General features: G+C 35.7%; 3 protein-coding genes across 3 annotated transcripts in view; all 3 read left to right on the plus strand.

Annotated features, from left to right (window-relative positions):
* Nucleotides 1-26,440, plus strand: part of LOC142334666 (ubiquitin carboxyl-terminal hydrolase isozyme L5-like) — a 60,823-nt gene that overhangs the window by 23,735 nt on the left and 10,648 nt on the right. The window contains exons 2-4 of the mRNA XM_075382880.1: nt 22,092-22,328; nt 22,664-22,791; nt 22,967-23,141. Of these exons, the coding sequence (XP_075238995.1) occupies nt 22,102-22,328; nt 22,664-22,791; nt 22,967-23,141 (530 nt within the window). The 5' untranslated portion in view covers nt 22,092-22,101. The remainder of the gene's footprint in view (nt 1-22,091; nt 22,329-22,663; nt 22,792-22,966; nt 23,142-26,440) is intronic.
* Nucleotides 10,758-12,681, plus strand: LOC142334664 (integrator complex subunit 11-like). The gene has a single exon (XM_075382877.1). The coding sequence runs from the start codon at nt 10,823-10,825 to the stop codon at nt 12,644-12,646; it is 1,824 nt and encodes a 607-aa protein (XP_075238992.1). The 5' UTR covers nt 10,758-10,822; the 3' UTR covers nt 12,647-12,681.
* Nucleotides 13,490-21,682, plus strand: LOC142334665 (methyl-CpG-binding domain protein 2-like). Its single transcript, XM_075382878.1, has 4 exons — nt 13,490-13,809; nt 14,739-15,000; nt 15,511-15,647; nt 21,007-21,682. Exons 1-4 carry the CDS (start codon nt 13,534-13,536, stop codon nt 21,145-21,147), a joined length of 816 nt encoding a protein of 271 aa, XP_075238993.1. The 5' UTR covers nt 13,490-13,533; the 3' UTR covers nt 21,148-21,682.

Below are 26,440 nucleotides of genomic sequence, written 5' to 3' on the forward strand. Positions count from 1 at the left end.
ACTTGCTGGAATGAAACTATAGGCTTCGCGTTTTTATAAAAGGTTTCTTATAGCTCTGCTTGCTTATTGTGTTTTGTTCACTTTTACCTATTCTTCCAATGCTGGACTTCTGATGCTGTAACTCAACTAAAGTTTTTATAAATATCTTGTATATTGACGGTTCCTGGTTTTTTCTGTTTTTACCCGCTGTTCGTTAAGTTTTCACTCCTGTAGTTGTCACTTTGATTTTGCAAGCTATCGCCGTCCATCAATCAATTCACCCCATTTAAATAGTAGTAGTGGCCAAGGCTTTTATTGGCAACTGAGAGATGAAACGGATTATTGACTGCTTTTAATGGGTGCTTCATCTTTTCAATTTCTTTTAATACTAGAATCTTATAATGCCTTTGATGAAATTTTTGTTTTCGTTTTTGAATTTCCGAATTTTGTTCGGATTTGATTTGGTCCGTTCCACAGACAAATCATTGTATTTTTGAAAGTTTCTTAGAAGTTGCTCTTAAGATTTTTGTTGGTTTGTTATGAAATTGCTCCACTAAATAAAAGGTAGAATGAAAAGTTAGCATCTGCTGCTTCTTTTTTGTATTTGTTTCTTTAGTTCTTATGTAGAAAAATTGCCTCTCTATTATTTACTGAATCTTTGTTATTTTGCTATTGTTTTAGACAAACTTTTATTCCCTGCGGAAAACACATTCAGATTGTCAGAGCATTTAACTCAAGTGGTAGGAAAATTCATCATGCATTGTAAAGTGGGAATTTTCTTCCTGCACATAATCATGTCAGCCTTTTGACCTTCTCATTTTGTTCAAGTCTCAACAAGATTGCGCTCAGGACATTTGCACTAATATACGTCCAGTGATAGTTTTTGAAGCTTGTGACTTGCTGGAATGAAACTATAGGCTTCGCGTTTTTATAAAAGGTTTCTTATAGCTCTGCTTGCTTATTGTGTTTTGTTCACTTTTACCTATTCTTCCAATGCTGGACTTCTGATGCTGTAACTCAACTAAAGTTTTTATAAATATCTTGTATATTGACGGTTCCTGGTTTTTTCTGTTTTTACCCGCTGTTCGTTAAGTTTTCACTCCTGTAGTTGTCACTTTGATTTTGCAAGCTATCGCCGTCCATCAATCAATTCACCCCATTTAAATAGTAGTAGTGGCCAAGGCTTTTATTGGCAACTGAGAGATGAAACGGATTATTGACTGCTTTTAATGGGTGCTTCATCTTTTCAATTTCTTTTAATACTAGAATCTTATAATGCCTTTGATGAAATTTTTGTTTTCGTTTTTGAATTTCCGAATTTTGTTCGGATTTGATTTGGTCCGTTCCACAGACAAATCATTGTATTTTTGAAAGTTTCTTAGAAGTTGCTCTTAAGATTTTTGTTGGTTTGTTATGAAATTGCTCCACTAAATAAAAGGTAGAATGAAAAGTTAGCATCTGCTGCTTCTTTTTTGTATTTGTTTCTTTAGTTCTTATGTAGAAAAATTGCCTCTCTATTATTTACTGAATCTTTGTTATTTTGCTATTGTTTTAGACAAACTTTTATTCCCTGCGGAAAACACATTCAGATTGTCAGAGCATTTAACTCAAGTGGTAGGAAAATTCATCATGCATTGTAAAGTGGGAATTTTCTTCCTGCACATAATCATGTCAGCCTTTTGACCTTCTCATTTTGTTCAAGTCTCAACAAGATTGCGCTCAGGACATTTGCACTAATATACGTCCAGTGATAGTTTTTGAAGCTTGTGACTTGCTGGAATGAAACTATAGGCTTCGCGTTTTTATAAAAGGTTTCTTATAGCTCTGCTTGCTTATTGTGTTTTGTTCACTTTTACCTATTCTTCCAATGCTGGACTTCTGATGCTGTAACTCAACTAAAGTTTTTATAAATATCTTGTATATTGACGGTTCCTGGTTTTTTCTGTTTTTACCCGCTGTTCGTTAAGTTTTCACTCCTGTAGTTGTCACTTTGATTTTGCAAGCTATCGCCGTCCATCAATCAATTCACCCCATTTAAATAGTAGTAGTGGCCAAGGCTTTTATTGGCAACTGAGAGATGAAACGGATTATTGACTGCTTTTAATGGGTGCTTCATCTTTTCAATTTCTTTTAATACTAGAATCTTATAATGCCTTTGATGAAATTTTTGTTTTTGTTTTTGAATTTCCGAATTTTGTTCGGATTTGATTTGGTCCGTTCTACAGACAAATCATTGTATTTTTGAAAGTTTCTTAGAAGTTGCTCTTAAGATTTTTGTTGGTTTGTTATGAAATTGCTCCACTAAATAAAAGGTAGAATGAAAAGTTAGCATCTGCTGCTTCTTTTTTGTATTTGTTTCTTTAGTTCTTATGTAGAAAAATTGCCTCTCTATTATTTACTGAATCTTTGTTATTTTGCTATTGTTTTAGACAAACTTTTATTCCCTGCGGAAAACACATTCAGATTGTCAGAGCATTAAACTCAAGTGGTAGGAAAGTTCATCATGCATTGTACAGTGGGAATTTTCTTCTTGCACATAATCATGTCAGCCTTTTGACCTTCTCATTTTAGTCAAGTCTCAACAAGATTGCGCTCAGGACATTTGCACTAATATACGTCCAGTGATAGTTTTTGAAGCTTGTGACTTGCTGGAATGAAACTATAGGCTTCGCGTTTTCATAAAAGGTTTCTTAAAGCTTCGCTTGCTTATTGTGTTTTGTTCACTTTTACCTATTCTTCCAATGCTGGACTTCTGATGCTGTAACTCAACTAAAGTTTTTATAAATATCTTGTATATTGACGGTTCCTGGTTTTTTCTGTTTTTACCCGCTGTTCGTTAAGTTTTCACTCCTGTAGTTGTCACTTTGATTTTGCAAGCTATCGCCGTCCATCAATCAATTCACCCCATTTAAATAATGGTAGTGGCCAAGGCTTTTATTGGCAACTGAGAGATGAAACGGATTATTGACTGCTTTTAATGGATGATTCATCTTTTCAATTGCTTTTAATACTAGAATCTTATAATGCCTTTTATGAAATTTTTGTTTTCGTTTTTTTTTTGAAATTCTGAATTTTGTTCGGATTTGATTTGGTCCGTTTTACAGACAAATCGTTGTATTGTTGAAAGTTTCGTAGAAGTTGTTCTTAAGATTTTTGTTGGTTTGTTATGAAATTGCTCCACTAAATAAAAGGTAGAATGAAAAGTTAGCATCTGCTGCTTCTTTTTTGTATTTGTTTCTTTAGTTCTTATGTAGAAAAATTGCCTCTCTATTATTTACTGAATCTTTGTTATTTTGCTATTGTTTTAGACAAATTTTTTTTCCCTGCGGAAAACACATTCAGATTGTCAGAGCATTTAACTCAAGTGGTAGGAAAATTCATCATGCATTGTAAAGTGGGAATTTTCTTCTTGCACATAATCATGTCAGCCTTTGACCTTCTCATTTTGTTCAAGTCTCAACAAGATTGCGCTCAGGACATTTGCACTAATATACGTCCAGTGATAGTTTTTGAAGCTTGTGACTTGCTGGAATGAAACTATAGGCTTCGCGTTTTTATAAAAGGTTTCTTATAGCTCTGCTTGCTTATTGTGTTTTGTTCACTTTTACCTATTCTTCCAATGCTGGACTTCTGATGCTGTAACTCAACTAAAATTTTTATAAATATCTTGTATATTGACGGTTCCTGGTTTTTTCTGTTTTTACCCGCTGTTCGTTAAGTTTTCACTCCTGTAGTTGCCACTTTGATTTTGCAAGCTATCGCCGTCCATCAATCAATTCACCCCATTTAAATAATAGTAGTGGCCAAGGCTTTATTGGCAACTGAGAGATGAAACGGATTATTGACTGCTTTTAATGGATGATTCGTCTTTTCAATTGCTTTTAATACTAGAATCTTATAATGCCTTTGATGAAATTTTTGTTTTCGTTTTTTTTTTGAAATTCTGAATTTTGTTCGGATTTGATTTGGTCCTTTTTACAGACAAATCGTTGTATTGTTGAAAGTTTCTCAGAAGTTGTTCTTGAGATTTTTGTTGGTTTGTTATGAAATTGCTCCACTAAATAAAGGCTAGAATGAAAAGTTGGCATCTGCTGCTTCTTCTTTGTATTTGTTTCTTTAGTTCTTATGTAGAAAAATTGCCTCTTTTATTTACTGAATGTTTGTTATTTTGCTATTGTTTTAGACAAACTTTTATTCCCTGCGGAAAACACATTCAGATTGTCAGAGCATTTAACTCAAGGGGTAGGAAATTTCATCATGCATTGTAAAGTGGGAATTTTCTTCTTGCACAATCATGTCAGCCTTTTGACCTTCTCATTTTATTCAAGTCTCAACAAGATTGCGCTCAGGACATTTGCACTAATATACGTCCAGTGATAGTTTTTGAAGCTCGTGACTTGCTCGAATGAAACTATAGGCTTTGCGTTTTAATAAAAGGTTTCTTAAAGCTCCGCTTGCTTATTGTGTTTTGTTCACTTTTACCTATTCTTCCAATGCTGGACTTCTGATGCTGTAACTCAACTAAAATTTTTATAAATATCTTGTATATTGACGGTTCCTGGTTTTTTCTGTTTTTACCCGCTGTTCGTTAAGTTTTCACTCCTGTAGTTGCCACTTTGATTTTGCAAGCTATCGCCGTCCATCAATCAGTTCACCCCATTTAAATAATAGTAGTGGCCAAGGCTTTTATTGGCAACTGAGAGATGAAACGGATTATTGACTGCTTTTAATGGATGATTCATCTTTTCAATTGCTTTTAATACTAGAATCTTATAATGCCTTTGATGATATTTTTGTTTTCGTTTTTTTTTGAAATTCTGAATTTTGTTCGGATTTGATTTGGTCCGTTTTACAGACAAATCGTTGTATTGTTGAAAGTTTCTTAGAAGTTGTTCTTAAGATTTTTGTTGGTTTGTTATTAAGTTGCTCCACTAAATAAAGGCTAGAATGAAAAGTTGGCATCTGCTGCTTCTTTTTTGTATTTGTTTCTTTAGTTCTTATGTAGAAAAATTGCCTCTTTTATTTACTGAATGTTTGTTATTTTGCTATTGTTTTAGACAAACTTTTATTCCCTGCGGAAAACACATTCAGATTGTCAGAGCATTTAACTCAAGGGGTAGGAAATTTCATCATGCATTGTAAAGTGGGAATTTTCTTCTTGCACAATCATGTCAGCTTTTTGACCTTCTCATTTTATTCAAGTCTCACAAGATTGCGCTCAGGACATTTGCACTAATATACGTCCAGTGATAGTTTTTGAAGCTCGTGACTTGCTCGAATGAAACTATAGGCTTTGCGTTTTAATAAAAGGTTTCTTAAAGCTCCGCTTGCTTATTGTGTTTTGTTCACTTTTACCTATTCTTCCAATGCTGGACTTCTGATGCTGTAACTCAACTAAAGTTTTTATAAATATCTTGTATAATGACGGTTCCTGTTTTTTTTTCTGTTTTTACCCGCTATTCGTTAAGTTTTCACTCCTGTAGTTGTCAATTCGATTTTGCAAGCTATCGCCGTCCATCAATCAATTCACCCCATTTAAATAGTAGTAGTGGCCAAGGCTTTTATTGGCAACTGAGAGATGAAACGGATTATTGACTGCTTTTAATGGATGATTCATCTTTTCAATTGCTTTTAATACTAGAATCTTATAATGCCTTTGATGATATTTTTGTTTTCGTTTTTTTTTTGAAATTCTGAATTTTGTTCGGATTTGATTTGGTCCGTTTTACAGACAAATCGTTGTATTGTTGAAAGTTTCTTAGAAGTTGCTCTTAAGATTTTTGTTGGTTTGTTATGGAATTGCTCCACTAAATAAAGGGTAGAATGAAAAGTTGGCATCTGCTGCTTCTTTTTTGTATTTGTTTCTTTTGTTCTTATGTAGAAAAATTGCCTCTCTATTATTCACTGAATCTTTGTTATTTTGCTATTGTTTTAGACAAACTTTTATTCCCTGCGGAAAACACATTGAGATTGTCGGAGCATTTAACTCTAAAGTGGTAGGAAAGTTCATCATGCATTGTAAAGTGGGAATTTTCTTCTTGCACAATCATGTCAGCTTTTTGACCTTCTCATTTTATTCAAGTCTCACAAGATTGCGCTCAGGACATTTGCACTAATATACGTCCAGTGATAGTTTTTGAAGCTCGTGACTTGCTCGAATGAAACTATAGGCTTTGCGTTTTAATAAAAGGTTTCTTAAAGCTCCGCTTGCTTATTGTGTTTTGTTCACTTTTACCTATTCTTCCAATGCTGGACTTCTGATGCTGTAACTCAACTAAAATTTTTATAAATATCTTGTATATTGACGGTTCCTGGTTTTTTCTGTTTTTACCCGCTGTTCGTTAAGTTTTCACTCCTGTAGTTGCCACTTTGATTTTGCAAGCTATCGCCGTCCATCAATCAGTTCACCCCATTTAAATAATAGTAGTGGCCAAGGCTTTTATTGGCAACTGAGAGATGAAACGGATTATTGACTGCTTTTAATGGATGATTCATCTTTTCAATTGCTTTTAATACTAGAATCTTATAATGCCTTTGATGATATTTTTGTTTTCGTTTTTTTTTGAAATTCTGAATTTTGTTCGGATTTGATTTGGTCCGTTTTACAGACAAATCGTTGTATTGTTGAAAGTTTCTTAGAAGTTGTTCTTAAGATTTTTGTTGGTTTGTTATGAAGTTGCTCCACTAAATAAAGGCTAGAATGAAAAGTTGGCATCTGCTGCTTCTTTTTTGTATTTGTTTCTTTAGTTCTTATGTAGAAAAATTGCCTCTTTTATTTACTGAATGTTTGTTATTTTGCTATTGTTTTAGACAAACTTTTATTCCCTGCGGAAAACACATTCAGATTGTCAGAGCATTTAACTCAAGGGGTAGGAAATTTCATCATGCATTATAAAGTGGGAATTTTCTTCTTGCACAATCATGTCAGCTTTTTGACCTTCTCATTTTATTCAAGTCTCACAAGATTGCGCTCAGGACATTTGCACTAATATACGTCCAGTGATAGTTTTTGAAGCTCGTGACTTGCTCGAATGAAACTATAGGCTTTGCGTTTTAATAAAAGGTTTCTTAAAGCTCCGCTTGCTTATTGTGTTTTGTTCACTTTTACCTATTCTTCCAATGCTGGACTTCTGATGCTGTAACTCAACTAAAGTTTTTATAAATATCTTGTATAATGACGGTTCCTGTTTTTTTTCTGTTTTTACCCGCTATTCGTTAAGTTTTCACTCCTGTAGTTGTCAATTCGATTTTGCAAGCTATCGCCGTCCATCAATCAATTCACCCCATTTAAATAGTAGTAGTGGCCAAGGCTTTTATTGGCAACTGAGAGATGAAACGGATTATTGACTGCTTTTAATGGATGCTTCATCTTTTCAATTGCTTTTAATACTGGAGTCTTATAATACCTTTGATGAAATTTTTGTTTTCGCTTTTTTTTTGAAATTCCGAATTTTGTTTGGATTTGATTTGGTCGGTTTTACAGACAAATCGTTGTATTGTTGAAAGTTTCTTAGAAGTTGCTCTTAAGATTTTTGTTGGTTTGTTATGAAATTGCTCAACTAAATAAAGGGTAGAATGAAAAGTTAGCATCTGCTGCTTCTTTTTTGTATGTCTCTTTTGTTCTTATGTAGAAAAATTGCCTCTCTATTATTCACTGAATCTTTTTTATTTTGCTATTGTTTTAGACAAATTTTTATTCCCTGCGGAAAACACATTGAGATTGTCGGAGCATTTAACTCTAAAGTGGTAGGAAAGTTCATGATGCATTGTAAAGTGGGAATTTTTTTCTTGCACATAATCATATCAGCCTTTTGACCTTCTCATTTTATTCAAGTCTCAACAAGATTCCGCTCAGGACATTAGCACTAATATACGTCCAGTGATAGTTTTTAGAAGTTTGTGACTTGCTCGAATGAAACTATAGGCTTCGCGTTTTAATAAAATGTTTCTTAAAGCTGCGCTTGCTTATTGTGTTTTGTTCACTTTTACCTATTCTTCCAATGCTGTAACTCAACTAAAGTTTTTTATAAATATCTTGTATATTGACAGTTCCTGGTTTTTTTCTGTTTTTACCCGCTGTTCGTTAAGTTTTCACTCCTGTAGTTGTCACTTTGATTTTGCAAGCTATCGCCGTCCATCAATCAGTTCACCCCATTTAAATAGTAGTAGTGGCCAAGGCTTTTATTGGCAACTGAGAGATGAAACGGATTATTGACTGCCTTTAATGGATGATTCATCCTTTCAATTGCTTTTAATACTAGAATCTTATAATGCCTTTGATGATATTTTTGTGTTCGTTTTTTTTTGAAATTCTGAATTTTGTTTGGATTTGATTTGGTCCGTTTTACAGACAAATCGTTGTATTGTTGAAAGTTTCTTAGAAGTTGTTCTTAAGATTTTTGTTGGTTTGTTATGAAATTGCTCCACTAAATAAAGGCTAGAATGAAAAGTTGGCATCTGCTGCTTCTTTTTTGTATTTGTTTCTTTAGTTCTTATGTAGAAAAATTGCCTCTTTTATTTACTGAATGTTTGTTATTTTGCTATTGTTTTAGACAAACTTTTATTCCCTGCGGAAAACTCATTCAGATTGTCAGAGCATTTAACTCAAGGGGTAGGAAATTTCATCATGCATTGTAAAGTGGGAATTTTCTTCTTGCACATAATCATGTCAGCCTTTTGACCTTCTCATTTTATTCAAGTCTCAACAAGATTGCGCTCAGGACATTTGCACTTATATACGTCCAGTGATAGTTTTTGAAGCTCGTGACTTGCTCGAATGAAACTATAGGCTTTGCGTTTTAATAAAAGGTTTCTTAAAGCTCCGCTTGCTTATTGTGTTTTGTTCACTTACCTATTCTTCCAATGCTGGACTTCTGATGCTATAACTCAACTAAAGTTTTTATAAATATCTTGTATATTGACGGTTCCTGGTTTTTTCTGTTTTTACCCGCTGTTCGTTAAGTTTTAACTCGTGTAGTTGCCACTTTGATTTTGCAAGCTATCGCCGTCCATCAATCAGTTCACCCCATTTAAATAATAGTAGTGGCCAAGGCTTTTATTGGCAACTGAGAGATGGAACGGATTATTGACTGCTTTTAATGGATGATTCATCTTTTCAATTGCTTTTAATACTAGAATCTTATAATGCCTTTGATGATATTTTTGTTTTCGTTTTTTTTTGAAATTCTGAATTTTGTTCGGATTTGATTCGGTCCGTTTTACAGACAAATCGTTGTATTGTTGAAAGTTTCTTAGAAGTTGTTCTTAAGATTTTTGTTGGTTTGTTATGAAATTGCTCCACTAAATAAAGGGTAGAATGAAAAGTTGGCATCTGCTGCTTCTTTTTTTGTATTTGTTTCTTTAGTTCTTATGTAGAAAAATTGCCTCTTTTATTTACTGAATCTTTGATAGTTTTTGAAGCTTGTGACTTGCTCGAATGAAACTATAGGCTTCGCGTTTTAGTAAAAGGTTTCTTAAAGCTGCGCTTGCTTATTGTGTTTTGTTCACTTTTACCTATTCTTCCAATGCTGTAACTCAACTAAAGTTTTTTATAAATATCTTGTATATTGACAGTTCCTGGTTTTTTCTGTTTTTACCCGCTGTTCGTTAAGTTTTCACTCCTGTAGTTGTCACTTTGATTTTGCAAGCTATCGCCGTCCATCAATCAGTTCACCCCATTTAAATAATAGTAGTGGCCAAGGCTTTTATTGGCAACTGAGAGATGAAACGGATTATTGACTGCTTTTAATGGATGATTCATCCTTTCAATTGCTTTTAATACTAGAATCCTATAATGCTTTTGATGAAATTTTTGTTTTCTTTTTTTTTTGAAATTCCGAATTTTGTTTGGATTTGATTTGGTCCGTTTTACAGACAAATCGTTGTATTGTTGAAAGTTTCTTAGAAGTTGCTCTTAAGATTTTTGTTGGTTTGTTATGGAATTGCTCCACTAAATAAAGGGTAGAATGAAAAGTTGGCATCTGCTGCTTCTTTTTTGTATTTGTTTCTTTTGTTCTTATGTAGAAAAATTGCCTCTCTATTATTCACTGAATCTTTGTTATTTTGCTATTGTTTTAGACAAACTTTTATTCCCTGCGGAAAACACATTGAGATTGTCGGAGCATTTAACTCTAAAGTGGTAGGAAAGTTCATGATGCATTGTAAAGTGGGAATTTTCTTCTTGCACATAATCATATCAGCCTTTTGACCTTCTCATTTTATTCAAGTCTCAACAAGATTGCGCTCAGCACATTAGCACTAATATACGTCCAGTGATAGTTTTTAGAAGTTTGTGACTTGCTCGAATGAAACTATAGGCTTCGCGTTTTAATAAAAGGTTTCTTTAAGCTCCGCTTGCGTATTGTGTTTTGTTCACTTTTACCTATTCTTCCAATGCTGGACTTCTGATGCTGTAACTCAACTAAAGTTTTTATAAATATCTTGTATATTGACGGTTCCTGGTTTTTTCTGTTTTTACCCGCTGTTCGTTAAGTTTTCACTCCTGTAGTTGTCACTTTGATTTTGCAAGCTATCGCTGTCCATCAATCAATTCACCCCATTTAAATAGTAATGGTTGGTATTCTTTTTTACAAGAAATTGACAAATTTGGGCCGATGGACTAGTTGGACAAGATTTTAGGCCTACGCATTTTACTGATTTTCAGGCATCCAAGTTTCCCTTTAAAATTTCCGAAACGTGATATGTTCTGTTCATTCCGTGAGCAATATCCTGGTATTTGTGGCGCGGTCGATGGTAAACCCATTGATAATCTGAATCATTTCATTAAGTTCGTTTCAGATCTTGCCATTATCCTGAATTGATGTTGACTAGGTGACTTTCAAATATGCCAAACATTGAGGTTACGCCTTTGGGGGCGGGCCAGGATGTTGGGAAGAGTTGTATTCTAGTCACGATTAATGGGAAGAACATAATGCTAGATTGTGGAATGCACATGGGTTTCGACGATGAAAGACGATTCCCCGATTTTAAATACATCACGGACACAAATTTGAACGGGTACCTCGACTGTGTATTAATATCACATTTTCATTTGGACCATTGTGGATCATTGCCTTTCATGTCTGAGGTTGTGGGATTTGATGGGCCTATTTTCATGACGCATCCAACCAAAGCTATCTGCCCTATATTGTTGGAGGACTACAGAAAAGTGACTATGGACAAACAAGACAAGCGTGTGAAACCAATCGACCCTGAAAAGTTTTTCACGTCACAAAATATCAAGGATTGTATTAAAAAAGTGAAAGTCATTGGCCTGCATCAAACCATAAAAGTGGACGATGAATTAGAAATTAAGGCTTACTATGCTGGACATGTGTTGGGAGCTTGCATGTTTCTTATAACAGTTGGCTCAGATAGTGTTCTCTACACTGGCGACTACAATATGACAGCTGACAGACATTTAGGAGCTGCATGGGTTGATAAATGCAGACCTACTGTTTTGATAACTGAGTCGACGTATGCCACCACAATTAGAGATTCCAAACGAGCCAGAGAGCAAGACTTTTTGAAAAAAGTGCATGAAGTTGTCGACCGAAATGGGAAAATTTTGATCCCCGTTTTTGCATTGGGTAGAGCCCAAGAGTTGTGTATTCTTTTGGAGAGCTACTGGGATAGAATGAATATAAAAGCTCCTATCTATTTCTCATTGGGTCTTGTTGAAAAGGCCAACCACTATTACAAGTTGTTCATTCCGTGGACTAGCCAGAAAATCAAAAGCACCTTTGTGGAGCGGAATCTGTTCGAGTTCAAATATATTAAGCCATTTGACCGTTCGTACACTGACAATCCTGGACCAATGGTTGTTTTTGCATCTCCAGGCATGCTCCACGCGGGGCAATCTCTGAATATTTTTAAAAATTGGGCTCATGATGCGAACAACATGGTTATAATGCCCGGATACTGTGTAGCTGGCACTATAGGTCATCAGATATTGAATAATGCTAAACAAGTGACAATCGATGGAAAGCGGATCAATGTCAATATTAAAGTTGAATACATGTCATTTAGTGCTCACGCTGATGCGAAAGGTATAATGCAGCTCATTTCTAACACAGAGCCAAAAAATGTCCTTCTAGTACACGGCGAAAACGACAAAATGAATTTCTTGAAGCGTCAAATTGAAAAAGAGTTCAAAATCAACTGCTTCAAACCTGCAAACGGTGAATCGGCCTCCATCGAAACGTTCCCCGATTTGAGTGTCAATATGAGTTGTGAAACATATCGACAAGAATGTCTTGAATATACAAAATTTGGGGCTAAAAAGCCAAGAATTTTTCGGGGTGCAATTGCTGTTCGGGAAGACGGTGCCCTTGAACTCCAAGACACAAAGCAATTTGCAGAAGAGAAAGGACTGAAAGGTCACAAGGTCAGATTCACGTCATCAGTTGGACTGAATGAAGATTTTGATTCAATTACGAATTTGGAAACCCAAGTATACGATCTGTTAAAAAGCTCCCTAGCTGATTTCGACTCTTCAATTATCTTTTCAAACTCAACTCTTGATAGGTCAATATCACTGAATAGTCATCTGGTAGTTAAAATTTCTTCAGTACGAGAATTGATTGTGTCTTGGCCTTTTGAAATGGATGACTTAGGCCAGGAAGTTGTGAAAATATTGAATACTATTGATGAAGATGGAATTGTTTGATTGCTTTCGGCTAAAAGTTTATTTTTTCACAATGACGTTTCTCGGTTTCTTTCCTTGATTTAAGAGCAATTCCAGACTCAACGCAATTCAATGTACCTGTTGCAAAAAAGTTTGAAGTTTACAATGACTGAAGTTCGCTTCATGTTTCATAGAGCGGACTTTAAGATCTCACTAAGGGGAGACAGCATAAATCATTCATTTTGCTTTGTTTCTGCATCGAAGGCCTGCATTTTGTTAGTCAATGTCTTTTCTCATAAATGATTTTTGCTAAGGTTCTGCTGATCACTATGGTTTCCGATCTTTGATATTTGCTGACAGCCCAAGTAGATCGTGGTTTCTTTCTGAGCTCACCAAATGCAGCGCACATTTTACTATAATTGTCCTCTTATAGCGGAATTCCTGCTATGGATGAAATGGGATCAGTTTTATCTTTCTGAGTTGATTTATTGGATACGTACTTCTTTTCCTTCATTTTCCCCATACAAGCTGAAGGTTGGCGTAATTGGGCTAATCTTTTTGCAGAGATCGGGTTTAGTTTTATCCGTTGTATCTCATTTATTGGAGCCTATTATGACTAAAGGGAAAGCGAAACACTTGGGTACGCAACCCGACTAGCCGTTCATCATAAGTTATGCTTAACGTCAGTTACACCGATGCAGATAGCAGTGTTAGTCCGCTATTTGTTTGTTTTGTTCCTAGTTTACATTGAAAACTATGCTATTATTCCTAACTATTCGGTATTTTGAAACTGAATCAGTTAAATTCAAATTGGACTTCAATTTTGTAGTGATATAAGCGATTTTTTGGTTTCAGTTACTCAATACTGCTTCAATGGAAGCTTTTCTTCCCCCGGAAGAATGCTATACAAGATGTAATTTTAGTTTAAAATGTCACAAAAAGGAGTCTTAAATACAGGAGGAGCAACAAGTAGCATTGACCTGCCTACAGGTTGGAAGAGGGAAGAGAGACCACAAAAGACAGGAATCATGGGATCCAAAACAGAGGTTGTCTACATATCTCCTGAAAATGCAGAAGCCAAATCCTTAGGTAGCTTGCAAAAGCTCCTGCCAAACTTTGATTTTGCCTACTTTGACTTCAAGAGTGGAAGGTCACTAAGACCCGAAGCAAGGAAGCTTCGGCAGAAGCAGAGAGAGATTGTCAAGGTTAGTGTCTGAAATTATGACCGGATTGAGAACTTTTAGATATCTTAGCAATCCGATTTTGTGAACCATCATTGGAAAACAATTAGGAAAATGATGTTTTTCATCATTTGGAAGACAATTAGAAATAATGAGATTTGCTTGCCTTCCCTTTTATCAAAGAAATTAGCTCTTGCAGCTATTCAAAAATAAAGGCCGAGTAATCTCTAATCATATAATCGCTGGCTGCGAATCAATTGAATCATGTGTGCTGTGTCCAAAAGGGTCGAGTTTATAGGCTTTTTAGGGTTTTTCCAATAGGTTCCAATAGAGTTTTTCCAATTACTTGGAGCCAAATTTTTTCACTTGTTTTGGTAAAAGTTTTCAACGTTTGAACTTCTCCCATATTTTCGCTAATTGGTGCGGAGAACTCAAAACTCTGCGGTCTATAGTCAAAATTTTCCATTGCAAATGTCATTCAAAATAGCTGAAATCTGTGGGCACCGTATTGGTACAGAAGATCGAAGCAGACTTTCTAAAAATTAATTGACCCAATGGTTGATACCTTTCCTAAATATCACTGCTCAAAGGCTGGCACAGCTTACCACAGGAACTCAAAACTGATAACCGAATCTTATTCAAAAAGAAATATATGTTTACAGATAAATTTAAACGAGCAGTTTTCCGTTTGTGTCTGCGTAAATATATATGACCACTGTTCAAAGTTTGATTTTAGCTGTTTCTAAGGCTAAAAAACTAAAATTTTTAACAGTTATTGGTTTTCTCATTTGTTTTCGTACGCCACATAGTAAAGGAATAACCCACAGATGTAAGAGCAAGTCGCGCGACAATGGAATTAAGATTCAGCTCATATCTGCTATTTCGCAAGATCGTTTTCTCTTGCTTGAGCATTCGAATTGATTTAAGGTAACATAATTAAATGTGTTATATAGGAAGGTGTTTCTTTTCCCAAACGCACCATATCTAGTGGAAGCATCCTGAACAAAGTCAGCCAATCTGTCACCTATCTCGGTGATCATGAGACCTCCGAAGTAAGAGTCACAGCGGGCCAGAAGACATACCGTCGCAAACCGAGACAGATATTTTGGAGTAAAAGGTTATCCAGGCAACAGCCTCGACCTGTGAAAAGCTGTGCTGAAATTGACAACAACAACTCCACCTCATGTACAACCACTCAAGTCGACTGCAATTTAAGTGAGTAATTGGAAAATTTTCCGAGCATCTGATTGTGTGGTATTTAATGGCTCATTTGACTCAAGTGAAACCACGAAACATTTTAAGAGGTTTACAGCGCTTTTCTGGGCGGATTTTTCTTTACTAAAGATGAAATAACCTCAAGAGTGAATTAAAGATGCCCCGTGTCTAATTTTGCCACCTCACTCAAAACTGCATGTAAGATGGGGGCTATTTTCGTATCCAATTGAATGAATACGAGTGTTGTTACTTGGTTATAAATGTCGGCTTTACTAAACTATTATAGATAGGATTAGTTTTAAAATTAATCCCTTCATACTGTTGCTCTCTGCTCCCTTTGCCGATCAAGATTTAGAAGTTTACCTTTTTATTCCCAATAAGTCCTTCTTCTGTAACCCTGATTATACGAACATTACGGTAATGGAGGCAGAGAAATTTTTTGACCGCTAAGTTTTACACGACGATATAGATTGAATATTTATTGTATTGGGAAAGAAATGTGCATTTCAGACTACGAGCTGCCAGAGGCAATCAAGCCTCTACTGGAGACGCCAGCTGATGTTGTCCTGTCAAGTACAGTGGGTTGTCTCCACTACACCAGTCAGCAAGAGCTACACATTGTTGGGCAACAGCCCAACCATTTTAAGGTCACTCAATCTATCTTCATAATATTGCTACTCTTATCATCAGAAAAAGCAGTATTTATAAAGTCCCGGTTGATTACCGACGCGTAGTTACAGCAATCATAATTAGGCTGTAATATTCGTAGTATCACGAATTTTATAATAGTGCATTATGACGACGTCGGCTACATCTATGCCGAACATCACAAATTGTGGGTAAAAGCGGTAAGTAACCGAAGCTATTTAGCTGTTGTAGAGGTTTTTGGCCCGTCTCTTCACATTATTGCGCAGTTAAGAACTTTACGCCAGCCAGGTTTTCGTTCTATATGCCCTGTAAAGTATTTTGTACACAGATGCAAAAGAATTATGAACAAGCACTTGAATAACAGCCAGTCCCTGATAAGGCTATCAATTTTTTTGTATCTTGTAAAAAAATGTTGGTTTGTTGTTTTAAAACTATTTCAGTTTTTCAACTTAGGTACCCGAAGCTATAGGTATATTGAATGGAACTTCTAATAGATAAATGCAACTTTATTTAGTGTTTTGTCTGGCTTTTCAACGGCGGGCTCAAAGAGCGCCAAAATTTGATCTTCATCGTTCAAAAGAGAGATTCTTCATTGTTTTCAACTTTTCTTCCTTGAATTCTTTTTAACGGCCAAGGTGCTCATGTTCTGTATGAAAGATACCTTAGTTTGCAAATTCTTCCGATGATTATCTGAGACTGGATTCTTATTCTATCAAACAGTTTGATGAGCTTCGGATTGTTTCGGTAGGTGTTGTCTTGATTGCTCTCAACTTTTTGGTTGAGAGAGAACAACCTAATGTAATTTGTCCTCGATATTAGCCTGAGATAGCTGGACAAGAAGCTTTACTTGCTCAACGTATACTTGGCTGGAGAAATGAAGACATGGGGAAAGGAAAAGAACGAGATAATGGGTTGTAAGTGATGCCCAAGTTCGAGACCAGTTGGTGTAATGGTTAAGCACACAAGGCTTGCAAGTAAGAGATAACTGGTTCAAATCCAGTACTGGCCCGTTTTCACTCTAGGTGCACCTGCTGAGATAAACATAATATCAAACGACGTTAATAGCATTTATTATAGCTGCGAAGCTGTAAGCTGAGCGTAGCTATATTGCGGTGCTCTTGGTTTTTTACAATTCAAAGAATTTGAATTGTATTGGGGCGCTGTCTTTTTTTTTAAGATCTGTTCACACATTTTCATGATTTTTGAAGTCAAATTGGAGTAGTGATTTTGGTCACGCCGAAACAGGAAGTGGAGCGAAAAAGCGAGTGGTTTTGCGGCGTGAAATTTTTTCGCTCTAAATTTAAAGTAGAGTCAGAAAACGCTGTTTGAACAAAAATTCGCTTTCTAGTTAGTGGATTTTTGTTCACTTTGATTTTTACTGTTTTTTCAATTTTTTGGATCGGACTTTTTTCTAAATGGTTTTCCCAATCCATTCATAGTCCGTTCTAGGTCTAGTTTCTGTTTAGTCAATGAAAATTCTTTGAATTGTACGTCAGGACTTGTCCTTCTATGTTTTTTTTGTTTCGTCGTCTGACGCTCTTTTTTCGTTTTACATTTGTTCACACAGCAAAGCTGAAAAGTCAAATTTTCTGAATGACTTCTTCCTCTCACTAACAGCATTTGCGCGCGTGTCGTCATTTCTCACTCGCTTTAGCGAAGGTTTTTAGGTTATTTGCGTGATTAGATTTTGATCATACGTGACTTACCTCACTCAATAAAATGACTTTTGCACTTTAAAACTTGTTTAATTTGAATTTGTGTAAGGTCAAAGGAACTCATATATGCAGTAAAGGTCCCGAATAAGAAGCTTCTGTGGAATGAATTTTAACAAGCTTTATTAATTTATCGCTGAATGTTTTTTAGCCTAATTTTTTGAGCGGCGTCGATTTTTTCAATTTAGATCTGTATTTGTTTCTATCTCTATTATATGGCACGCAGGTCTTTTCGCAGCTATTCCGGCAATTTTGCCGGCTATGTTATTAGTCCTGCTGATTCTCCTGCAATTTTTTGTACATCTGACGTTTCGTCTGAGTTTTTTCTGACCATTTGACTTTTGTCATTAGATACAAGATAAGCAGGTTAACAGGCGTTAATTCGCTGAGGTGCTCTCTCTGAGATTTACTAGTCTCGAATGTTACACTCACCGAACCTACTGAGACGAAAAACCCATCTCATTCCTGTCCTAACAGCACTCGACCCTTCTTGAAACAGCGCTTGTCTGATTTGGCTATTGAGTGACTGAATTTCAAATAAAATTTAGTTTACTTTTCAATTTAAGTTGTAATGAGTTTTATAATATGCTCGCCAAGATAAAATTTGAGGCAGCCTGATTAATTGCTCCTAATGAAGTTTGAATCAATTATTGTAAACGTGTCTTTTTGATTTTGGGTGCAATTTTTTTGTTTGGCCGGTGTTGCGCTTTTGTTCTAGAACATTTTTCGACTTCTTGAATGGCTTTTGAATCAATGGATGTTAAATTCGCGTCTGAGTTCTTCATTTTTGAGTGATCTAAGATGCTCTTTTTGATGTAAATTTTGTTGCTAATTTAGAAGCGATTGTTAGCGAAAGAGAATCAACGCCCGTGTAGGTTAATGATTAAGATGTCGAACTGGCATCCTGGAGGTCCGGGGTTTGAAACCCTGGCGTTTTTTGCACCCATAAAACTTTTCTAAGCTACTTCCACTCTAATTTCAATTTCCCTCGCATGTCGTTCGAGGTTAGTTAGCTCAGTTCCTCTGACGTTATGTTTTACATTTACCCACGCTTTGAATTCTCTTAAGATCTCTCGCTCGACCCAGATTGTATGACGTCAGTGTGTTTTATGGGTTGTTCCGATGATTTGCGACAAAAGAAAGATGTGTTTCTGTGGTTAATAGAAAATGCTTAAACTTTTGACAAGTGAATTGGAGTCACTTTGTTTAAATTATGAGTGTTTAATAGCTGCCCTCATCTTCTCAGCCGGCTATTATAGCGCTCCTATTTTTTTTTACTTCGTCGAAATTTTTTTTCGCTTTACCCATTTTGCCGCTTTTTCGACATTTTGCGTGAAATCTTTTTGACTTCTCTGGGCTAGTTTCACTCTTCTGTCATTCTGCTCAAAGTCCTTTTAAACAGCAGCTGCTCAGCAAAGCAATTCAAAATGAAGAGAGTCGATACAAAAAAAAATCAAAGTCAGAAATAGAAACGGGATAAACCCTTAAAGCCCATTTTTAGATGCCCGGTACTTGAACTTTGTTCTCATAAGTTTTAGTTACTATCTATTATGCTTATTGGTATTGATACTAGACCTGTAGCCTCTCACTGAGACGGGAGTATGTTCAATTACGAAATGACATCAAATTAAATCGCACTTAAAAATTTTTTCATACAAAAATCAGTTTTTGTTGATATTTTCTTTTCGTTCAATCCCAATAGAGTTATGGGAATCAACGGCGGCTATTTTCCGGCAATCTGCCGGGTATGTTTTCATTGGTCAAACTTTAAAGTTGATCCTCATTAATTGCTCTTGAACGAATTTCATAGCAATTATTGTAACCGTGTTAATCTTTTTTATGCAAATTTTTTGCCTGACCATTTTTGCGCTTTTCTTGAACATTCTTTGATTTCTCAAGTGACTTTTTCACGCTTTGGTTCTTCATTTTTGACTGATCTCTATTGCTCTCACTCCGAAGTAAAGCTGGTTGATAATATAAAATCGGTTGCAGCATAGCATTAAGAAGGGTTTGATAGCTGAGTGGGCAGTGCTTGTGGTTAGGGATCGGGAGGTCAATGGTTCGAATTCCGGCGTGGTGAAATGTTTTTCCACCCGCCTGTCGTTCGAGTGCAATTCTTCCGATATTAGTCGGTTCATGTTTTAATTTCTCTATAGTTTCAAGAAATTTGAAAGTTGGATGCCAGTTATAATTGTTTCCGCTTTTCTGCTAATCGTCGAAGTTTTTTGTTTTATTTGCTAAATCTTTAATTGATTAAAATCTATATGATTTTGCAATGCTTTTTTGCTAGCTTTTGAATGTTTTTATATAGTTAAGACCTTCTGAGCTCCTTGAGCGTCTTTCTTTGCGCGTTTTGAACGCAATCGTAGGTTTTGTTCTGTTTTCCGATCTTCCTCTCAAAGAGGGTATTACAAATTGACTATAAATGCTGATATTTTAATGCTGGCATAAAGGTTTAAGAGAAAAGTAATTACAACAGTAGCGATAAACCAAAGCGCTGGAAGGAAAATATTGAATCGAATTATAAGCAACATAATGAGCTGACAGCGGGGCAAGAGATGTGTGAGTTTGGACCAAATATAACTATTTTAGGAACTAGGTTCTGAAAGAAATAATGTAACCGAGAAAACAAAACTTGTCCTCTACCCTCACTCTGAGTATTTAGAAACAGCTTCTACTTTTGATAGTAGTGTTCGTTTTGAAGTTTTTCTTCGGCACAAATTTATCGTGTTGGCTGAGTACTAATTTCTTCAATATCTTAAGAGTTCTTAAATAAGCAGTTTACAGAGTCTAAATTAGCACTATCAGAAAAAGAATATTCTCTTAATCTTCACAGATGCGTTAATGTATTCGGTAAAAATAGATGCCGAAGTTTAAAACCTTTGTAGTACATCACTGTCAGATATTTCATGTCACATCATCTATCTCTCAGCTAGACGCACTTCTTTCTTGTACTTGTGCAAGGATTGCACCAGGTAAGATAATAAAACACTTGGAGCCAGTTTAGCTGGAAAATTTGAGGAGCTCGTTTTGCATTTTTGATGTAATTTCTGAAAAATGTAACATTAATGGGATCTTTTCAACAATTGCCCCCCCCCCCCCCCCTTGGTACCTAGTAGAGAATTGCCACCCCTTTTGTGCTATACTTTACCACAATATTATTTGGCCTACAGTTTAGATAACCGAATATCAGTTTAAGCGCAATTGCGGACCGCTGTCTACGGCCATGCCTCCCACGCGCTGTGGGATGTAATCCGGAAATCGCGGGTCGGTTATCGCGGCGACGCGCGCCCACCGACCCGCCAGTCGGAAATTCTTTTCGCTTTGTATTCCAATTCGGCTAATTGCCCTAGCATAATAAATAAATTAGCTAATTGCCCTAGCTAATTGCCCTAGTTAATAAATCGCTCGCTTAAATTCTATTCAAGAACAGGGCCCCCTTTTGCAAAAGATCCCATTAATGAAATAGCAAAAAAGGAATTTAAAGAAAAAACACGCTTGATTTGGTAAATGTTTTTTGGCTTATGTTGTACTTTGTTCATATTCATTATTATTTTTAATCATGGTACATAATTTACATAATAAATAAGAATAATCGCGTCTTGTGTCTTCGGTCTACAATAGAATAATTTGTAATTGTCTTCAGGCAATACAGAATAACCCTGCTGTTTGGGTGAACTATAGTCAGCCGATGTTCGAGAAGTACCTGGTCACAGAAGAGGACATCAAGAAGCAAGAGGACAAGATTGTGCAATTGAGAACAAAACTGTTACAGCTGCAGGAGTAAGAGTGCGAGCAGCACGTTTCAGAAACGTCTTATGAGTTCCTTAGTCTGTGCTTGTTAGCTAAACAGTTAAGCCTTCCATAAAGCGTAAATTGTGAGTTTGTTAGATCTCATCATATTAAATTAATAGGAATACGACCTTTCTGGGACAGATAATTGCTTCGTATGCTGTTGCTTATGGCATTAGAGTTATTAATGGGCGGAAGCATGACCTTTCGGACCGCAGATATTTGTCAATGGGTTGCGGAAAAAACGGCTATATTCTGTGTCTACAAGTGTTTTGTTTTTGTCAATTTGTGCGTTAATACAGCCATCAATGATCTTCATATGGAGTGTGTTATCAGTATTGACTAAATAAGCTAAATGGAAAAGGGCATTTTATAACTATTCAAATGTCCAAAGTTTTTTCTTGGATTCTGTAACTTCTGTTCCAGATATCATGTTGTATTCCATTTATTCTGGTTTCCTTCCTACTGAAATTTGTCCTATCAGATATGTAGAATAATTGTAATTGATAAATAAATTTTGTTCGTCCTTATTTCTTTTCTCAGGCTGCTGAAGTGTGTTTCAAAATGGTCTCATCTATGTTTACTTAGATTTAATTGAGAAGTTGATTTAAACAACGCAAAAATCTAGCCTGTGGGACTAAAAAAGCATTTTTTTACACTAAAGCGTGCGAGGCCTTGTTTCCCATGCTTCCGAAGAGAGTTCTTGCAATATCAGATCATTTATGGCAAACCCGAGGAGATGGCTGCGGCGATTAAAATTTACTTTGGTATAATTATGAGAAGATCTTCTGGTAATTTTAATTTTAAGTCAAAATAATTGGAATTTCAGAAGCTGGGGATTTTTTGCATTGAATTTTTCGTCAGGACATCGGTTATCGGTTCTAGCAACGACATTGCAGTCTTTGTAAATATCGCAGCTTTATTAGGAGTTAAAACTTCAGATTTGAGTATGGGAGATGTGGGTGCTGGAAATTGGTGTCTGATTGAGTCAGACCCTGGAGTTTTCTCTGAACTGATCCGAGGTTTTGGGGCGACAGGGGTGCAAGTGGAAGAGATCTACTCCCTGGACGACGAGTCCTTCACTCCTCTGAAGCCCGTTTTGGGCTTAATTTTCCTCTTCAAGATCGACAAAGCTGCTGAGACTAAGAGTGAAGGTGCTCTGGTTCAAGATAGTAGGTTAGAAGCTGTTTATGCTTTATACCTCGAACAGTTGGTCTCGAACAAAGGTTGAATCAGTTATTTCGTTATTTTAGTCATCTTCGGTGAAATTCAACTTGCAGATCTGTCCTGACTTTTTCGTTGCCTTTCCACCTTTCATGTCTTTGTCTGGTGAATATTGTGGGGGGGGGGGGGGGGGGGGAGAAGGGGGATTGGGGAGGGTGGGGGAGCTTGCATAGAGTTCCTTCCCTCATTGAATAATGTCGAAATAGCTGTTCCGTCAATTTTTCAACTCTCCCGAGGTAAAATTTCAATCCCACTAGTTAATGCCCTCGCTTTTGATGATGTTTTAGACTAGATGAGATGTTCTTTGCCAAACAAGTTATTCACAATGCATGTGCTACTCAGGCCATCATCAACATCCTGCTCAATGTATCCAACGATGGGTTGGATTTGGGCGACAATTTGAAGGCTTTCAAAGGTAATTTTTGCTCACTGCAAACCATTTGAATCTTTGATGCCTGTGACGTTGATTGTGACCTTCGAATTATAGTTTTGAATTGTTTATAGTGGAGTTCTATTTGATACTATATTTTGTCCTTCTTATCACATATACAGATGTCGAAGCTCACATTTATCTCTCGTACTTTGTTCAGATTTTACGAAGTCCTTCGATGGACAGACGGCAGGATTGGCCATTAGCAACCAGGAACAACTGAGATCAGTGCACAACAGCTTTGCAAGGCACCAGGTATTTGAGATAGAGGAACAAACTCAGGCCAAAGATGAGGATCTGTTCCACTTTGTTGGCTATGTACCATTCAATGGAAGGTTATTGCAAATTCATATATGTATATATCTATATGATATATAGATATATACGTTTCTTTGATAATACTTTTCTTTGATATATACGTTTCTAGATATATACGTTTCTTTGATATATACGTTTCTTTGATAATCAACGTTTCTTTGATAATACCTGAATTGGATGTCTCTTTTTGACGTGAGGTATTTTTTGTCCAAGTTTTCTAAGTTTTTTTTGTATTTTGAGTTTAATTACCATAAAAAGTCTTTTGGTGCGCCCTTGTTTTTGCTTTTGTTTTGTTGCCAATTGAATTGTTTTTGGCGATAACTCTTTGCAATTCAGTGAAAATTTTCTTTGAACATTTTTTTTTCGATCTGTTTTATTTTTCAGCTGTTTTCACTTACTGAAACAAGAAGATGGCTGTGTAATTTTTTTAAACCTAGATCGATTAATAACGAAAGTTCCATGTTTTTACAGTTTTCTGTTTTCTTTTTGAATTTTAATTTGTTTTCCAATTAAGTTAATTTAATCAAGTTTTCAATTTAATTTTTGATTTGGTTTCTCAATTTGCGTATTAGTTTTATAATCTTTTTCACAATGTCTGTATTCTCCACGCTCTAGCATGCTTCTCTCCAGCATTCTCCCAAGTCCTATATTTTTATTTGCCCTGCCTTTATTAGATTGAAAATTATCGTTTTGATCTAATAATTTTTCTTTTTCCTTAATTTTTTGTTTGATTTTATTGTTATATGGCACTGAGATTCCGCTAGCTTCACTTTTCAAAAATTTTGAACGACCCTCTTTTTCTGCGAGGTTTCTTAGGACTAGGTTTTAGTAATATACGATTTTAGTATTTTCTTTTTAATATTGTTCTGTCTCTTTAGTCTTTTTCATGATTAATTTCAATTTGATTTATTTTTTGGCTATCGTTTAGAATTATCGAGTTCATTTCAATATAAAGCGACAATTAATGTGCAGAGCTTAATTGGTTACCAAGTGATTACTGTTTTTATAGTGTAAAATAGTGTTTCCTTTGAGGGAACTTTCGGAAATTGATAAATTTTGTATTAATTCTTGCTGTATTCAAATTTCTCTCTAAATTAAGACGTTTTGGGAGTCCAACATGGCTTGACTTTTGTGGATCGATTATTTTCAGGTTTTCAGTTACGTACAAAATTTTGGCGTGTTTTATATATATAGGAGTAATGTAATATTTTAGTTAGTTGGTTTTATGGGAAGTTTTTCATTTTTGGTTGAATTTTTCGGTTTTAGTAGTCATTTTAGTCGGTACCAGTTGATTTTAAAGGCAATTTTGTTACGACCATTGTTACGATTTTTGTTACGACCAAATGACGTCACAATCACTTCTGCTTTTTGTTCACTCGTTCATGCAATTTCAACTGAACTGCCTCTGTGAAGTCATCTTCACTCCTAATGGAGAGATTTTTGTTCGTTCCCGTGATTAAGTTTTTGGTCACGTGATTTACCTCACTCTCTAAAATGACTTCCTCATAACAAAACTGACTTTTCTTCATTTCAGAGAGGTATGGTCAAGTGAGTGTGTGTTACGCTAATTGAAGGTTGTTTAAGAGCAGCTAACAGATTCTTTAAAAAAGATTAACGTATCAGCATTTAATGAAAAGATTTTTTCTTTTTTATATTTTGTATTTGAGCTGCAGGTCTACGAAGCTATTGCGGGTGCTTTTTGGCAATCTTCCAGTTCTTTATCCTCAAAATACGGACTTGGAAAAACGTTTTTGTTGATCGCCAATTTAATGTTGCAATATTCCAGGGCTAGTACCCGCAAAGTTTTTTGAACCTCATAAAGAAGAAGTCATTTTCTATTCAGTTTTATCACTGTACAAGGCGCCTATTTATTAAGTTTCTTTTAGTGTATTTTGGTGACTAACAAATTCCAAATTCTTGAGGAGAGACGTGAACTGCCAAGAACAAGCTTATTGTTTTCTTGATAGCTGTTTTGTTTGTTTCGTTTGCTAGCTCTGATATTTTTTAGTGTTCCGTTCTGCTTTATAACGTTTCACGCAGCAGTAGTTTGATCGAAAAATGAGTCAGAGCATATTGCAATTTGAATCTTGTTTTTTCTAATGTTTGGGGGTTTAGTATTCTGCTTTCCATCGTCCTTTTACCAAATTTTTTACTCGTTTATTTTCGCTTCTTTCAATTATTCAAGAACTTGACTCGGATATATTCACCTTTGAAGCCTCCACCATCATTATCATAAGGTTTTTCACGACATGAATTTATGCCATCCTATTTCCTTCAATATATGAATATAGATGTCTGGTCCAAATTGCCTTTGAAATTTGATTAACATTCTCAGTACTGAACATATACGCTGGTGCAGCTCGCCTCTTGAGATGTGAGATCAATTCTTTTTTAAAATAGTTTTTTTGTGATTCGCACCTTTTGCACCTAATATATTTGATGTCAACTTTGTTTCTCTGCAATCTGCGATTTTTATTTTAGCTGGGCAATTTCTTATTTGCGTTTTCGGGCATAGAAATTTGCATGGATTGCGTGAATATCATCACATGACCTATTTTGTTGCCCACTTGTGTGTTCAGCTTCCCGTTTTACGGAGTTCCTTTGAATGAGGTTTTGTAAGTTGTGCATGTCTCACTGCATCCACATTTTATATTTCAAATTGCTCTCAAACGATTGTTATTTTTATATTATATAACGATTATATTATATAACGACATATTACTTAACGATTGTTTTATATAAAGAGAGCAATTATGTTAGTCCTGTGGTCTTTTTTATGTGATTTTTCGCTGGACCAATTTTTTGTTGGACCCCTTTGATTTTTGTCCCCAAAACGGGATAAACGAAGTCCTGAGGGCATTAAGTGCCTGAGCTGTACTAGTCTATTTTGAGGAGACAATTTCATGGTTTGAAGGGTGGTTTTTAACATAAAAGTTTGATCCCCTTCGTCTGACCGATTTTTCTTCAAGCTAGCCTTCCTAAACAATTTGCGATGAATTCCCAGCTAGGTGAATTTACTTATCTTTACGTATCAATCAGCATTTACTATAATAAATTTTGATAACTAATTTTACCTAAACTAAATTTTATTACCGGTCTTTATCGTTTTATTCCGTTACTTCTCACCTTGAGCGTTTTCACATTATTGTGCAAATTGAATGACCGAACTCTGAATTCCATTCAGATCAAACAGTAAGTGCGTTGCGTCAGAAGTAAAACGTGAAACATAACCAAGTAACGTCGGGTGAATTGCTCTCAAAAGAGTAGTGATTGGTTGGTCAGTATCTGGCTATGGTTTAGGTTGGGCTCGCTTAAG

Source organism: Convolutriloba macropyga, chromosome 2, assembly GCF_964194025.1.
Source record: "Convolutriloba macropyga chromosome 2, txConMacr16.3, whole genome shotgun sequence".
NCBI lineage: Eukaryota > Metazoa > Xenacoelomorpha > Acoela > Convolutidae > Convolutriloba > Convolutriloba macropyga.

What these genes read in the sequence shown, in the direction of transcription:
- LOC142334664 (XM_075382877.1), top strand. Translation starts at nt 10,823, where the DNA reads ATGCCAAACATTGAGGTTACGCCTTTGGGGGCGGGCCAGGATGTTGGG.
- LOC142334665 (XM_075382878.1), top strand. Translation starts at nt 13,534, where the DNA reads ATGTCACAAAAAGGAGTCTTAAATACAGGAGGAGCAACAAGTAGCATT. An exon ending in AGCAGAGAGAGATTGTCAAG is followed by an intron (nt 13,810 to 14,738) that starts GTTAGTGTCTGA and finishes TGTGTTATATAG; the next exon opens with GAAGGTGTTTCTTTTCCCAA. An exon ending in TCAAGTCGACTGCAATTTAA is followed by an intron (nt 15,001 to 15,510) that starts GTGAGTAATTGG and finishes TGTGCATTTCAG; the next exon opens with ACTACGAGCTGCCAGAGGCA.